General features: G+C 41.4%; 1 protein-coding gene across 2 annotated transcripts; it reads left to right on the top strand.

Moving 5' to 3' along the window:
- The first annotated feature begins 1,832 nt into the window (after positions 1 to 1,832).
- Positions 1,833 to 15,046, top strand: LOC135501299 (uncharacterized). 2 transcript variants are annotated; one of them, XM_064793338.1, is made up of 12 exons: positions 1,833 to 2,131; positions 6,024 to 6,234; positions 7,734 to 7,901; positions 8,289 to 8,450; positions 8,844 to 8,962; positions 9,222 to 9,403; positions 9,618 to 9,777; positions 10,060 to 10,113; positions 10,645 to 10,779; positions 11,193 to 12,615; positions 12,881 to 12,972; positions 13,242 to 15,046. In XM_064793338.1, the coding sequence occupies exons 1-12, from the start codon at positions 2,053 to 2,055 to the stop codon at positions 13,457 to 13,459; spliced, it is 3,003 nt and encodes a 1,000-aa protein (XP_064649408.1). In that variant the 5' UTR covers positions 1,833 to 2,052; the 3' UTR covers positions 13,460 to 15,046. The 2 variants fall into 2 exon arrangements, with proteins under 2 accessions (XP_064649408.1, XP_064649409.1); XM_064793339.1 differs by lacking the exon at positions 1,833 to 2,131 and having other exon boundaries at positions 6,205 to 6,234; positions 7,723 to 7,901.
- The last annotated feature ends 964 nt before the right edge of the window (positions 15,047 to 16,010 follow it).

Genomic DNA, 16,010 nt, shown 5'->3' on the forward strand with positions numbered 1-16,010 from the left:
TTTCCTGGCATCTGAGGGATAAAATTCTTTGCTTCTTGTGGAGAGGCACCCTGAAAAAGAATGGCTGACGGCCCCGAAAAGGGTGCGAGAGTATCTTTATCAGAATGTTTATTGAAATCCATCCGATGACCTCATCTATTGTTCAGTGCCCGTATTGTGTGGTGAGGGGTTATCCAACACTCGAGACAAAGTCCTCAATACAATTTGTTTTGTGTTATTAATAATAGGCCCGATTCTACACGTACTAAAATAGTTGATATCGCCAGGCACCGGTCGGAGGAAGCCATAACAAACCCGCAGCAATTAAAGCCCACGTGGTCGCATTCGGGTGTAGAAATTTGAAATGTCCTACATGTTGGATAGAATATCTTGGGAACAAATGATTCTTTTTCCAGGGGGACATTTTCTACTTCTACGTCATGCCTATATTTACGTTGGTTTTGGCTCTGAGCGACCACCTCCTACTGGTGCGATGCCAACCTTTCTTTGGGGTCTTTTACCCGGGCAAGAGCTGCAGCCCTCGGCCATTTTTTGTCGTTCTAAAACATTTTCAGAATAACAATTCAAATACTGATATTTGATTGGTATTTGGAAATGCGCTAATTAGCATTCTGCTTCTAATTAAATTCAGACGATATGGAAAGAAGGTGATTCTGCAGAAAAGCAATTCCATTTTGCTTTCTTCGGCTGGGCATGAGTATAATGCTACGGGATGGATTCTCAGATATACAATTTTAGCGAATATTTCTTTGTCAAAAGAAACTAGGAGGGACTTTTCAGATTACTCCATAAAACGGGATATTTAGTTTAAAAGAACATACCTGAGTAAAGTGCTTTTTTTCGGTCGAGTCAATAACAAATCGAAAAATTCGCTCCACGTGTGTAAAATCATGGCCGCTTTCCTTGCTGGAATATTCCTTGGTGCCACGCTGGCAGGTCATGTGACCCTGGCCATGACCGGCCATTGGTTGGTTGATTGATGGGATGACAAGGCCTTTTGGGTAATAATACTTCATGAATATAGACCCAGTCATTGAATTCGAATTCATATTTCACTTCACGGTATTGTGTCCGGAGCCACCTAACACTATAACATGTGGTCAGTTTCAGGTTATAAAATCGAATTGAAATGAGTCAATAGACAGGTTGGGCAACCCTCACGAACGTTTGAAATATTGGGTGGCCCAGAAAAAAAGTCCCGCTATTAAAAGTTGAATATCACAAAGATTATATCAGATATATCATATGGGTCATGTATCACTAACTCTGGTTATCATTGACAATAAACAAACTTGTTACTCTGCAACGACGGACCGATTAATTGCCAAATTGATATTAAACGGTACAGAAACCGCCACATTGTTCGAAGCGAAAAATTTTACGAGCAGTAAATTTTAGCCGGTTAGGAATATTAGGGAACCGATTACTAATAAATGACTCAACAGGGGTCTCAGTCTAGCTGAAAATAGAGAGTTATATTTTCCAGATGGAAAAAAACACCATGATATGTATATAAGTATATATCGCATTTTGAACAACGACCGAATCGCTTTGGTATTCATGGCAGAGAACACACGGGCTGGTCTTGACTCTCAACGAAGTGATCTTTAAAGCGGCCGCGCGGCGGATTTCTAGACCCATCTTTCAATTCGAGAGGCGGATTTCTCAGTTAATTTTCGACTTGGGAAGTGGTATTTCGAGCTTTGCATCATTATTGAGTATCTTTTTACACTTTATCTTGTTGAACAGGCGAACAGCAATGTCACCTTGAGATGGAATCAGCATAGGAGAAAACGAATTGGAGACTAAAGCGGCGTATAAAGTGCAAATTGATTTATAATCTTTATTCCGAAAATTATTCTTATACCCATTGTGATTTAGCAAGGATGACTAGTACGAAAAGTTATTTTGTTATCATTGAGATGGCCGCGAGAATGAGTATTCAACGTTAAGGCGGCACGGCCTCACCCATGCAACCGGATTGACGGGAGACCATTAGATTAAAGAAGCCAGACTTATAGAGAAGTTGTGCCCTTAACTATAGCTGCCAAGATGATGATGAACGCCAACCGTAAGAAGGCTCATGACAAAGAGAAGCCATACCCCCCGAAAAAAAGAGCAGGCGAAAAAGGTACGTTCTTTGGCGTGAGCTGGTGTGATAAAATTAAATTCTTAATATATGATCTCAGAAATAATGTAGGTTTTCGACCTTTTCAGAGACCTCAAAGGTTTTTCAGTCAAAAACAAATTTGCACCCGTCGGCCTCGGAGGCGGGTTCCTAGGTAAAATGAACAAAACGGGGATAAATTGTTTTGAGATTCTGAAAAGCTTAGCGTTTTTCATTTCGCTGCAAAACCTCCATTGGTTGCATATATATTTTGGCCACAAACCCCTTCTTAAAGCCCGCAGCACACTAGCCGCCAACTTCGGCGTTCACTGGCGTTTTTTGCCGCAAGAGCCCTGAACGCCTGAAAAATCCCTAATCTGCTACAAACGGCGCCGGCGAACGCGACTTGCCGCCACTTGCCGCAACTAAACGCCAAATATCTAACATGTTTGATTTTTGACGCGCGTCGCCGCGTTTGAACGCAAGAAGAAGCCAGGTGTGCTACGGATTGCCGCCTGAATTGGCTATGGCCAATCAGTATGCGTCTTGATGTCACATGATTTCAAAATGGCAGCCTTAAGTTGTGGAAAAGACGCTACTGGACGCCGATTCTGGGCAGGTGTGCTCTGACCGGGATCCACTGGCCGCCAACTTCGGCGTCAGCTGAACGCTTCTTGTCGCCAAAGTTGGCGGCTAGTGTGCTGCGGGCTTTAGGTTTTCAAAAAGCTCAAAAACCTTGGCTGGTCGAGTGTCCTGGGAACAAACAGTTCAACTGTGCACTTTCAACTTCTGTTGTATCGCAGGTCTTAAGTCCAGAAGCTTTCCTTAATCCGTGATAATAAATGGGGGACGTTGAAGACTGCCTCACCGACAATGCGATTTGAGGCAAATACATGTATCGCATGCGCTGTGATCGCGTCAAGTTTCGTTCAGTGAAAGCCAAGCGGCAAATCCAAGGGAAACCATCATTGGAAAATGGCAGAGATAACGGATTATTCATTCCTTTTTTATGAAGAAGCAAATCTGCTTGTCGTTCTATCTGACACTTTGATTTCCGAAGTGGATGCACATGATAAATATTAAATGAGGGATTTTCCTTTTTACATAGGACCACATTTAGTACAAAATCTGGGTAAATCGGAGACAAGATTCTTTTTTTTCAATGTGTATTTCACCTCGGAGTATAAACATGTGCAAAAGAAAATGAGAGAGAAAAAAGTTGTGGGTTTCGGGGAGTCGAAGTGCGGGTGACAGGTCACTTGAACCACCCTTGATCTTTATTCCCCAGGAGGAGCGTGGACAGCTTGTCGCCTCTGCTCTTCCGGCCGCCAAACGCCGCCAGTTCATTTCAATATTGCCATCAAATGACAATCAAATCGAATTATCGTGAATATGACCTGACACAGGAGACATTTTTAAAACTGCACAACCTCTCGCTGGTATTTTCTGTTAATGGCATGCCTCTAATGTTGGACGATCGTTTATACATCACAAATTTGTTTTTATGTTTCGGTAGTGGTGGATTTAAAGCAACTCATGCTGGATAATCTAATCATTTTGATGAAAATCTGACTGATAATTACATAAATGTGGATGTTTATGAAGATATCACTCCGATAGTTCATGCACCCAGTTCACGTGCTTTTTCCACTCGATCGTGGAATGTAAAAATGGATTACTGATTTTTTGGAATTTGTCCTACTTCTTTGGCGCAGTTGAAGTTTCGCAACTACATTATAATGGTAAAAGTACTGTATATATGAATAACAAACTGCGAAGTGCAAAGAAAGTGAAATCTTTTCATGCGGGCAAAACTGAAAAAATCATGGTTATAATGCCAGTCTCTTTTCCAAATTTTTTTTGAAAATTCTAAAACACATTTGTTATAATGTAGCGTCAGCTGCTTTTCTATGTAAAATACACGGCGCCTCGCTTTGGCCGCAGTGGTTTTGATGTCCGAAAGCAGACGATATCACATTTCAGTGTTTAGTTTGAGTTGTTTTAGAATGCTATAAGCATTACATTTAGATGCTGAACTGTCGGTGATGAACCGCACCGGCCCTCTCGCTTTTGACCGTACATTTTAGCTCGACCCTCGCGGTGTTCAATGAGACAACCAATACCTCCAGTTCTGTATCAATTTCTTGAATATTACAAAGCCCAAATTATAAAGAACATGAATATAAATGCCGGCGTTGTTGCTGTTGGCATATATTTGTAGGAAACTGGCATCAAATGGCGTATTATAGTGATTCATAGTGCACTATCACTGCGCACAAAATGGCGCTTCCCAAGAGATGGATCTTCATTTAATTAATAAATAATGGTTCGTGGAAACAGTAGCTGATAATGGCCGGGAAAGGTTTCCCCGTCGTCTTTTCATTCTGTACACCGCAAGATATCCGCGCCGTATTTTAGTGACACTTTCGGATGAACATAATGCTAACAGATTAGAAAATTTCTTTTCGTTATTTGAATGAAAGGTTTCCTATCATTGCCACGGTTGCAATTTTTAAGATTTTGTTTTTCCATCAAAACAACAGAAATAAGAGTATTATTTTCACCGTCAAAAGTGTTCATTGGCGCCAACGAAGTCGGTTCCCGCCTTGAAATGCCCTTTTCACTGGTGTGAACGCACGGAACAACACGGGCGTGTATGACACTACGACGCGCCATGGACGAGAAAGCAGCGGAGATAACTCTTCAATAACTGTGTTGAGAATGATGTTGTAAAGTCGTCAGTTTAAAAAACACACACCGCAGTGCTGTAGAATCTATCGCCAAGTGTCAATCCGGGAAATTTGCTACAAATTGATTCGCTTCCCCATTTTATTGATGAAAGCCCCTTGATACATTTTAAAGGATCATTTTACTACGCATATCATAGCAATGATATTGCGCACATCTAAAGAGGTCATCCCTTAAAAATATCTCTTGGGACATAGGCCATTTAAACGTACTTAGTCAAACGGTCTCCCTGCGGTAGTGATCCGCGTGACCTATTAGATTTCCCGCAAATCAGATATTTGAATAATATGCTCCACAAGGAGTACTTGTAATATGCTAGATGCCGCAAGAGGCATGTTCATTTCTGGGTACTTGAAAAAACAGTAGAATAGACTCATCTTTTTATTTGCATATACATGTACTCAAAACGAGTTCATTCCAACGTAGAATATAGCGTAGGAATTGCTCTAGACTGGCTAAATAGAAGTGTTTATACCAACAAAAAACGCATGAAGGTTAGACAAGATTTATCCTTAGCTCACAAGGATAGCTAATTGTTTCTTGACAGAAATAAACACCCCCTCCCCCCCCCACACACACACAGCCCCCGGTTGATTCTGAGAGTGAGTTGACGAGCGCTTTGAACGACGGCCTATCCCGTCCATGGAAAAGCGCCATAAGAAACTGTACTTAGTTTATAACTTAAGATCAATGTCAAAACATATTTCAAATTAGATTTAAATTGTCTTATCTAAATTGTTAATGCTTTTGGTTCGAGAGAAAGTGTTCATTTATCAAAAATAAAGCACTCCAGTGTGCGCAAACTTTATCAATTTTTAAATGATTATTTTGTTTCAAATTGGCAATGGTTTTATGTTGTAAAGAAAGAAGCCTCCGGCACTGATGAAACACCATACGATTTCTTTCTACTTTGTAAGCATGTATATTATCCGGCCTCTTTCTCCTCGCGAAAATCGTTTCTAAAAAATAAAATATTTACGATTCTATGTCAGGTTAAGAAACTTCGTTGTTGTTTTTGTCCAATAAGCAATATTCTCGCGATTTTAACCTACACTGTGCGTAACGAATAAAACGTTCTTGGTGGCTTTTAAAGGTCCCAAAGGATTGATCATATTGATAGGTCCCTAGTGTCATTATCAAACTGCGGCAGTACTGCTTATCATTTTAGACCAATCGCCACAGGACGGCACAGAGGTCATCTCTAGGAACCACGCGGCTGAGCCGCTCAAGCCGCAGAATGCTGGGATAAACCACGCGACCATGGCGAAAAAGGAGGACCAGGACAAATCTTGGCTTGACCTTGTCTACGACTTCACGCAAAATACAACTGTTCATGGGATTAGGTTCATTACGGATAAGGATTCCTACTGCATCAGAAGGTAGGTCAGGTGTTACAAACGAGGGGTTGCGAGACACTGACACGTAATACGCATCCACACTCCGCGATTTTTTGACGACGCCTGTGGAACATGACCACACTTTTAAAACAAAACCGATCGGCGAGGGCCAAATGTGGGCAAAACGTCAAATAATGTTTATAATGATGGTAATGATGATGATGTGAAACCCATTTTTTTTAGATATGGATTGTAAGAATCTTATCATGACCGCTGTTGTGGATTCCAACCTCTCTGTTTACTGTGCTTGAAGTACTGATTCAATGAGATAGTTTCCCGCATTGATTCAGTGCCGCCGCGGCAAAACTACACATGGTTATTAAAAACAATTGAAGATGATAAAAAATTACCCGCCGGCACGGCTGGCGACTTTTCACGATGCTTCCACATTCTGTATACTCCCCACACCAAAGCGCTAGTGGGTGATATGAACTACTGTACTTCGGATGGGTGGGAAAGGACATTCACTACATGATTATTTTTTTAACATGAATTGTTTTTCCTGAATAATATCGATGGACGGACTTATTATTTCAATCGATTGATATATTATCTCGGTCGATCGAGATAATTATCCCGATCGCACCACAACCTATGACATGCACCGTCATTATGACCTGCGTGAACCACCGTCGCCGGCAGGCTTGTCGTTCAACATCTGGCTGTCTTTTTATTTCTGATGTTGCTTGGCCCATAACATCTGCCTATCGTTGCATTTCAGATGTATCTGCATGTAACATCCCGTCAGCGCGTCATTTAAGATGTATCTGGGCTTGAAATATCCGGCTAGAGTTTCATTTTAGATGTATCTGGGCTTGTAATATCCGGCTAAAGTTTCATTTTAGATGTATCTGGGCTTGAAATATCCGGCTAAAGTTTCATTTTAGATGTATCAGGGCTTGTAATATCCGGCTAAAGTTTCATTTTAGATGTATCTGGGCTTGAAATATCCGGCTAAAGTTTCATTTTAGATGTACATGTATCTGGGCTTGAAATATCCGGCTAATGTTTCATTTTAGATGTTTCTGGGCTTGTAATATCCGGCTAAAGTTTCATTTTAGATGTATCTGGGCTTGAAATATCCGGCTAAGGTTCCATTTAAGATGTATCTGGGCTTGAAATATCCGGCTAAAGTTTCATTTTAGATGTATCTGGGCTTGAAATATCCGACTAAAGTTTCATTTTAGATGTATCTGGGCTTGTAATATCTGGCTAAAGTTTCATTTTAGATGTATCTGGGCTTGTAATATCCGGCTAAAGTTTCATTTTAGATGTATCTGGGCTTGAAATATCCGACTAAAGTTTCATTTTAGATGTATCTGGGCTTGTAATATCCGGCTAAAGTTTCATTTTAGATGTAGCTGGGCTTGAAATATCCGGCTAAAGTTTCATTTTAGATGTATCTGGGCTTGAAATATCCGACTAAAGTTTCATTTTAGATGTATCTGGGCTTGTAATATCTGGCTAAAGTTTCATTTTAGATGTATCTGGGCGTGTATCTGGCTCCTATCATTCGGCTTTGTGACCAATCAGATTGTAGACCGCGTGATCTACTTTCTCAGCGACCCAATCATGGTGAAAGTCGAGGTCAACTTCAATACAACGCTGAACTTTCCCGCCGTAGCCATTTGCAACCAAAATTCGTTCAGGTAGGCTTACCATTCTCCAGAGCAGACATGATTCAAGCATTATTCTCTCTTCAAGTATCAGCTTCCATATGACGTCACTGTACTTTACATCCATTATACATTGTAATTGCGTGATTGCACTTTGGCCGCAATTTGGAGATAAAATTACAAAATTCTATATCGTTTGCAATCAATTTATGTCAACTAAAATCGTTTAGTGTATCGTTCCAACCATGGCGCAAACTTTTGGGTGACTGGAGGGTCTTAAAGTTGTTTCAAAAAGACATGGCTTCGCCGAGGCCATTAGAGGGTGATGGCTGCCAATTGCAATGCCAGCAGTAGAAGTTTGCCTTTGTTACAGTTAGTAACATACGATATCTCAAGCTTTGCCGTTTTGATTACCTCCAGAGTCACCGAAGCAGTAAAGCATGGACAAAGAGACCTTCTCAACGCCATTTACAGCCACAACCCGACCCCGCTGGCACAGATACTCAGCGATCCATCGGCCAGACAGAATGCGGGGAAAATATTCAGTGATCTTGCTCACCGGAAAGAGGACATGATTGTCAGGTAGGCAAACGGTTCAGAAAGAGAGGCAAAACTGGATACAATTGTAGGCTCCCGTAACTTTTGATCAAATCATCAAAGTTTGGGCAGACCGGGGTCACTTCTCTTTTTTTGGTAGACGGCAGAGCTCACTCTTATAAGAAATAAAGTTTTCTCAGATTTCAAAAACCCTTTTAAGGTTTTTTAGCCAACGCTAGTATGCCGGATGAAACTCCGTTATTCATGAACAATAACATTTCATCTTGTTATTGGCCACAATGCTTTTGATTCAACAAAAGTATTGAAAACAGACCTCCACAAACCTGGACTTCGAAAAAAGAACAGTATACAGCAAGGACTTATTTTGGGTCACCCTGTATGTTTGATGACGTAATTTTAATAATTTCCTTTTTGCAGATGTTCCTACAACCAGCAGAAATGTTCACCCGACAACTTTACCATGGCCCACACTGACCACGGAGTCTGTTATTTCTTCAACTACGGCCATAACCATGCGCTGAGTTCGAATAAAACTGGTACATATAAAATTGGAGATTTGTATTTGAAAATTCGAGCTTCTGAAATCTTTGATATTTTTTGTGTCATTGATACTTTTCAATGGCAAAAGGCATAAGGAAAAAGCTTTTCCATAGCTAACTTAACGCGTGCCGACAGAACACCTGTCACAATCGTAGGTACGATGTGCTGCAAATGCATTACGTGTATTTGCCCTTATCGGTAACGTAAACCTCGCAGTTTTCAAAATGTTTTTTTTTTCATTTTAATCATTTTCAGGGAGTGAAGCAGGTCTGCAGGTGACCATCAACGTAGAGCAGTACGAGTACATGGAGGGGCCCCACGACTCCGCCGGTATCAAGCTGCTCCTCTACGACCGGAATAACATCCCCGTGGTCAAGGAGCTGGGCCACGGGGTGGCGACTGGGACGCACACTTTTGTAGGGGCAGAAGTATTGGTGGTAAGTTTGACCCAATGACTTTTGATAGTGATGGGCAAACACTTTCTAAAAAAATTTTGGCGGTTTTATAGAATTTCTCTCGGTTCTTCCAAATCCAAAAAAATTTCGCGATGTTTTATTTTTGCGCGAATTCAATTATTCACGAAATCCCCGAAATGGGTAAATTTGTGAGCTTTCAATGTCTTGAATCAATCGATTCTTCAATTTCATTTAGATGAGTCGAATAGGTCCACCGAAAGGGAACTGCATTACAAGCAACACAAGGTTACGTTCCTACCCATTCTATACAGACGTTGCCTGTAAGATGGAGTGCTTGACGACATACGTGTACTCGCAGTGTCATTGTAGGGCACACCACATGCCCAACATAGGCGGTACGTATACACATCTGATTACGGCACGTCAATTCAGGGCGAAATCTCAGCATTTTCACTCAATTTCGCAATGTCATAACAGGAAATAGCTATGAATTGGTGTTTGACGCTTAGAAGATCATCAGACGAGCTTACGACAAAGCTAGGCATATATCTTGTATTGTACATGTCGGAAGATACTTTAGAACCAAGTCACTAATTGCCCGTAAATGATACAACTGGTGTTTACAAAACCTGTTGGATTAGGTTTTGTAAATGATTCTCATTCTTTATGTGTTTCAGGGATGAGAGTTTGTTCATTAAGGGCTTATCTCCTCTGTGCCATACCAGCTCGAGGTAAGCACTCATTTATTGTTTTGATATTAATTTCAACTACATGTATAGGCGTATCAAGCCAAAAAATGCCAGTCGAGCTTGTTCTACCATATGTATAACCAGATTGTCAACATGATATGACCTACATCCAAATAGCATATCGCGAAGATGACGTCACTGCAGCTGCTTCCCTCTATTTCCCCATCGCTGAATTACAGGCAATGTCGGACAAATATGCAGTTTCGTAATGGATCCAGGCTTTCTAACTAGGGCAGTTAGATTCAATCTGGCACATGTCCGAGTGTTGGAAATACTACATAATTGTTCTGAATATTTCTCTCTCTGACTCTATGGTATCATTCATGCTAAAAACAATTCAGGGTCAAAGATAATTGACTTTTAAATAAGCTCAAATGCGTAGAAATAAGTGTCGATGTCCGCCTGTCACGTGACTAAAACGTCATCAATATCTTATGCAAATGACCTTGTGAGCTATAAATAGTAACTTCGCGGGATGCTATTAATAGCATAGCGTTTATGACTATTTTTCAGAGGAGTTTTCCAAGATCGAGTTGGAGACGTGCAAGGGATGTGCTCCTGAATGTCAGTCCACAATCTATTCCCCACGTTTTTCCTACCTGACCACTGCCTCGCATGACGTCGACAGTGTGCTGAAGATACTAAACGGTAATCAACAAAGATTAAAGCAATCTCCCAATGAGAGGATACCTAGCGTTCCATCCGTAGGGCAAAAGTACGCTAGTAGGCTATTGGAGCTGGTCTGGCACTAAGCAACCGTATACCAATGGCGAGGCTTGAGGATTGAGATTAGAGCTGATGGGTCAGCACTACTTGCGCACCGGTATAGATTTGTAGATTTTGTGATAACTCACTAGTTTATTCGCCACTTTCTTTTAGCACCGGTCAATATCAGAAGAAGACATCTTCCTTTTTTTGCGCAGAAATCATTGCCTTGGTTCCAGATAGGCCAATATCAAAAAGCTAAACAGACTCCTTCATATCACCACAGGTATACGCTTTGAAACGCGAGACTACACATTTAAAACACTCTCACTGCTGACAATTTCTTCAAATTCCAGAAACCAAATTGCTGCAGAGATACATCAAGGCTCGGGACACTAGTTACTTCGTGGACCATGCGCACTTCAAGGAGGACAAAAAGTTCATCGACGATATCGCCCACCGCGCTGAGGATGTGGACAATGTCCTCGGTAAGAACCTCTCCACCATCATCACGGAACAGTTGGAGCAGATCGAGAACACTTTCGACTACGCACATGACATTCACAGTAACATGAGCCACATCTACAACTTCCAGGACTTTGTGGTCCGGATGAATTTCGTCCGTGGTGCCCTGGCGAAGGATGAGCGAACATTGGTGTCGGTTGGGAAAGGTTTCGTGGAATATATCAGGAATTTTGAGCGGAATCTCAGGTTGCTTCAGTCGTTTACTCCTGAACCGCAGAATGCCTCCAGCAGGCTGTTGCTGTATCAGACTATGAAGGATAAGCTTCTGACCAAGGCGTGGCTGGCGGAATGGGCCCAGAGAAACGTGGACGATATTAAGAATAGCTATATGAAGGCCAAGCCGATATTCAAGTACCGCTTCGATGGCAAGACCTCAGAAGAGCACGCGCTGATCGCGCCAAGGAGTATCCTTTACGAGTCTGTGACGAATGATCACGCTGCCGGGAGACTGGAAGATATCAGTCGTGCACTTGTCGGCGCGAAGATAGCGTACGACAACTTGACTACCATTCTTGATGATGTCTACACAAATAACGTCTTCAATCCGTCAATCTTCGGGATGATTCGCACGGAGTACATGAAAATCATCATAGTAGTCAACGGTCTGCGGAGCGCAGTTATTGAGGACGTAGTCAGAAAACCTATTGATGTTATGAACGAAAAGATTGAAAGATTTAACCAGCTGTACAACCGCATTGACGTCCTTTTGGGCGAGATGAAACAAGATTTGAAGGTTCTGAACGAAACAGTTTCCGAACGTGACGTCATCTGGACGGCCATGTTGGATATTGTGAACAAATCGGTGGAATATTTACAAGATATCAACATCGGGAAGACGGCTCTCTGTGGACAAATCATGTCACTTCAACTCGAGCAAAACATCGAGAAATTCGAAAGTTTCTTTGAGGTTTTGAGGTCAAGGTCACGCACTCTCAAGGACGCTTGGAACACGACGTACCAGGGCATCATCGAGTTCGTCACTAACTTTTTGGTTGACAACGACACCTACAACTATATCACGAGTAATTGGACCTCGAGTGAGTTCTTTATGAGTATTGAGGATCTCTACAACGAAGAAGGGTTTAATAATTACTCACAGAGACTGAGAGAGGAGATTGGCCTAAAGCAACACGAGGGAGACTTAAATGCACTGTTTGGGACCAAGGACCGGACCTTTGTGGTGGCCTTGAGGAAGTATCAGGACAGTTGCCGGGAGTATCTATCTGGGAATCGTATTGATAAAAATTTCTACAGGTAATGCCCGCTGGAACTCGATCAAACTTGTTCACAAATATTCGGGGTTATATGTACATGTATAGTTGCTTGAAACCTATGATCATGATCCTCTTGTATTTTAAAATCTCATGTACACGTCACAATATTTCATTCAGTTTTCTGAAAATGCTGGTTCAGGGCCAATCCACAGAGACCATACCAGTAGGTCGCCAGTAACTTTTTTCCACCTCAGTAAATGTCATTGATAGGCATCTTGATATGTAGTACTTTTGTTGTCTTTCAGAAATAATTTCTTAAGTATGGATGTATACTTCAGTGAGCTAAATTATGAGCTCATCCAACAGCAAGCGGCCTATGATATCATTGCGTTACTCAGTAAGTCTGCTACATTGGTCCATTTGTAAAATCTGTAAGAGATTTTGCCCCCGACTTTACTACTTTTAAGGACTACGAATATACGGAAAACTTCGACCGAAAATCTGGACCAACTCCATTTCAATACTTACTCTCGCACTATTTTCAGTGAACGTGTTTCCAGTAAGTAATTGAGAACACTGCGAAGTTAAAACGCATGCATGTTCTCGAAACCCGACAAATGACATGCTGCGTTTTTTATGTTTTCAAATTTTGCCTTGAAATTTCAGGTGACATCGGTGGATCACTTGGTTTATTCTTAGGCGCCAGCGCCATCAGCCTGTTCGAATTGGTAGACCTCTTCCTTTTCAACTATGCCAAAAAGAAGAAGAAAGAAAATGAGATACGACGGCGACAGAGTTTGAGCCATGAACCCCACGTGAAACCAGAACCAAATGACACGTACATAAAACCTATCATGAAACCGGCAATCAAAACCTACATGTAAGAGGACAGTTTCCTTTCCAAGTGGTTGACTTCTTACTGGTCAACTATGCAAGAAAAGGATTAAAAGAAAGGGCAGCTGATACATCAGTGCACGGCGCTGACCTAGAGTTTGAGCCACTAACACTACGGGAAAACCGAGTTCAGTTACACGAACAAACCTATAATCAAATCCGTAATTAAAGACTTCCAAGTGGTCGACTTTTTACTGTTCAAGTCTGCAAAGAAGAAAGTTTGCAGAAGGAGCCGCTATACCACAGTGTACGGCGGTGACAGAGTTTGGGCCGCGAACCCTACGGAAAACCCGACTTGAATGACTCGTCATTGAGTTTGTCACTGACACACTAATTGACACTGATACTTATATCTATATCATGAGTAATAAGACATCAAGTGAGTAGCTGAAGAGAAATGAGGACCTTTACATTGAGGAGAGACTTCTATAATCACTCGCACAGCTCGAGAAAGACATTCCAAATTGTAGGTGTTTATAAGAACATATCATATACATGTATATGTAAACTTTTGTGTAGCATGTGAATGTACACTCCTTACGTGGTTTCCGCCGCCGCAAGTCTGTACCAGGAGGAAACGAAAGTGCATCACTTCCGGTTTCTTCGTGTAGATTATATACACCCGTTGACCACAAAATGGAATCCCCAACAGTCTCGATACTACGCCCCTACGTATAAAAACATGATATATAGCAGGTTTCGCAACCGACCCGACGAAGTGCGAAGATCAGCTTATATACAACGTCAATCATCTTTCCTACCTATTTATTCGAGGATTCGTTGACGTTTTCAAAAAAGTCGTCTATAAAGTAGACACATACTTCGTACTTTTCGTCGCTCGTAGCTCTTCGTAAGGGTTACGAAGCCTGCCTAGTATCTGTATTGCTCAAGAACGAATTGACGAATTAGTTATCATACTTGGCTCTGCACACCAGAGGCGTCACCTACACCTTTTTCCGGCTGCTGTGCGAAACTATAGTGGGCGAAAACACTGCGATCGATTGGAGTCTGGACTCAATCATATAGTCGTCTATTTCGCTAGACTAATGTGTCATTGTAAATATAGATAACAGCAGCAAAATAATACTGCTGGTTTAACACTGTACATACTCCAAATATACGTCAAGACATTCCGTAAAGTAGGCCCCATCGCAAATGTCGATAGTTATTGGCGTAGATGTTCGATATCACCTACCGTCTCCTAGAGCCACAGCTAAATTTGGAGCATCTACAACGTGAATGCTTTCAGATAATATGTGTTTGTTTAAACTTGCAGTTAAAAGATGCAGACCGAATTTTTCGAATGTTATAACAATATTTCCTACAGACTTTGTCGAAATCTCATGATATTGCCGCTATGAGGTGAAAGTTGTGTTACTGACATTATTTAAGCTGTAAGCTTAGCAACTTTGTTGTCGTATATCGTAAATCGGAAACATGTATGTACGGGTATAAAATAAACAGTAGGGAGTTTTTGCGATCCCTGAAACGCTTACGCGAACATCTATTCAATTGTTTGACTTCATAATCCTTAGTTCGTATGGCGTTCACTTTGACGTATCGGAGGCTTTGCGAAAACTCCCTAATATTGTCTCTCAATATTCGTTTTTCTTGTATTTTTGTAGTGCAAAGAGCGTATATCTGAAGACGTGTGGTGTGTGTGTGTGTGGGGGGGGGGGGGGGGTATCCCGTATTGTCCCACATGCATGACATATTAAAACCAGAGGATGAAATACACTTGTTGCGAACCATAAACATTGTCAGTGTTGGCTACTCCGTGATTAATGAAATTGCAAAGTTACAGTGACACTATCAACGTCCCATAACTCTAAAGACTCGAAAGCGAACATATTGTCAATGTCCAAGCAAGTCAGATGATCATTGTTCATTTATTATTCAAAATATCTGTGGCCAACTCATCACGCATCCGAAAGCTCTGTAAAAAGACATATCAGGTTCACACTGTAGCTCGTGTGAAAGCGATGGAAGTCCTCATTTTAGTAGTCCTATCCTTACACCGTTCGCTGATTGTTTGGGGATGGTCAGCTTCAGAGACCCCAAACTTTAGACTAAGATTGTACAATAGAATGCTTTGTTGATTTCGGACCAACACACCATGGCCAGGTTGTCCACAACACGATTGTCGCTAACTTGGCGTTAACTCAAACTTGGTGTTTGCTGGAACCCATTTCCATAGTTTTCAGAGAAAGAATATGGCGATGGCCTGGTCACGTACGACGTTTGTCAGCAGACTCTTCATTAAGAATGGCAATGATAAGGTTGCCACTGTAACATATTATCTGCTATCATGATGCATAAGATCAGCAATTAGCAATTAGTTGCTATTCTGACAATGCTATATATAATATACAGTACCTAATTCCAATATAAATATATATAGCTGTTTATTTCGTACTACAAAAAGTACATGAAGTGTAGTAATTGCTCTCGATAATTTATAAAAAAGGCGCAGCTCTCTCGGACAAATACCGGTATTGCATTAAGAACGTTATTGCACCGAGATGGGCTTTTAGAGATGTG

The sequence above is a fragment of the Lineus longissimus genome, chromosome 17 (genome assembly GCF_910592395.1).
Source record: "Lineus longissimus chromosome 17, tnLinLong1.2, whole genome shotgun sequence".
Lineage (NCBI taxonomy): Eukaryota > Metazoa > Nemertea > Pilidiophora > Heteronemertea > Lineidae > Lineus > Lineus longissimus.

Coding starts and splice junctions, on each gene's coding strand:
- LOC135501299 (XM_064793338.1), top strand. CDS start 2,053: ATGATGATGAACGCCAACCGTAAGAAGGCTCATGACAAAGAGAAGCCA. Junction 9,404..9,617: donor TAGGGGCAGAAGTATTGGTG/GTAAGTTTGACC, acceptor AATTTCATTTAG/ATGAGTCGAATAGGTCCACC. Junction 9,778..10,059: donor CCACATGCCCAACATAGGCG/GTACGTATACAC, acceptor TATGTGTTTCAG/GGATGAGAGTTTGTTCATTA.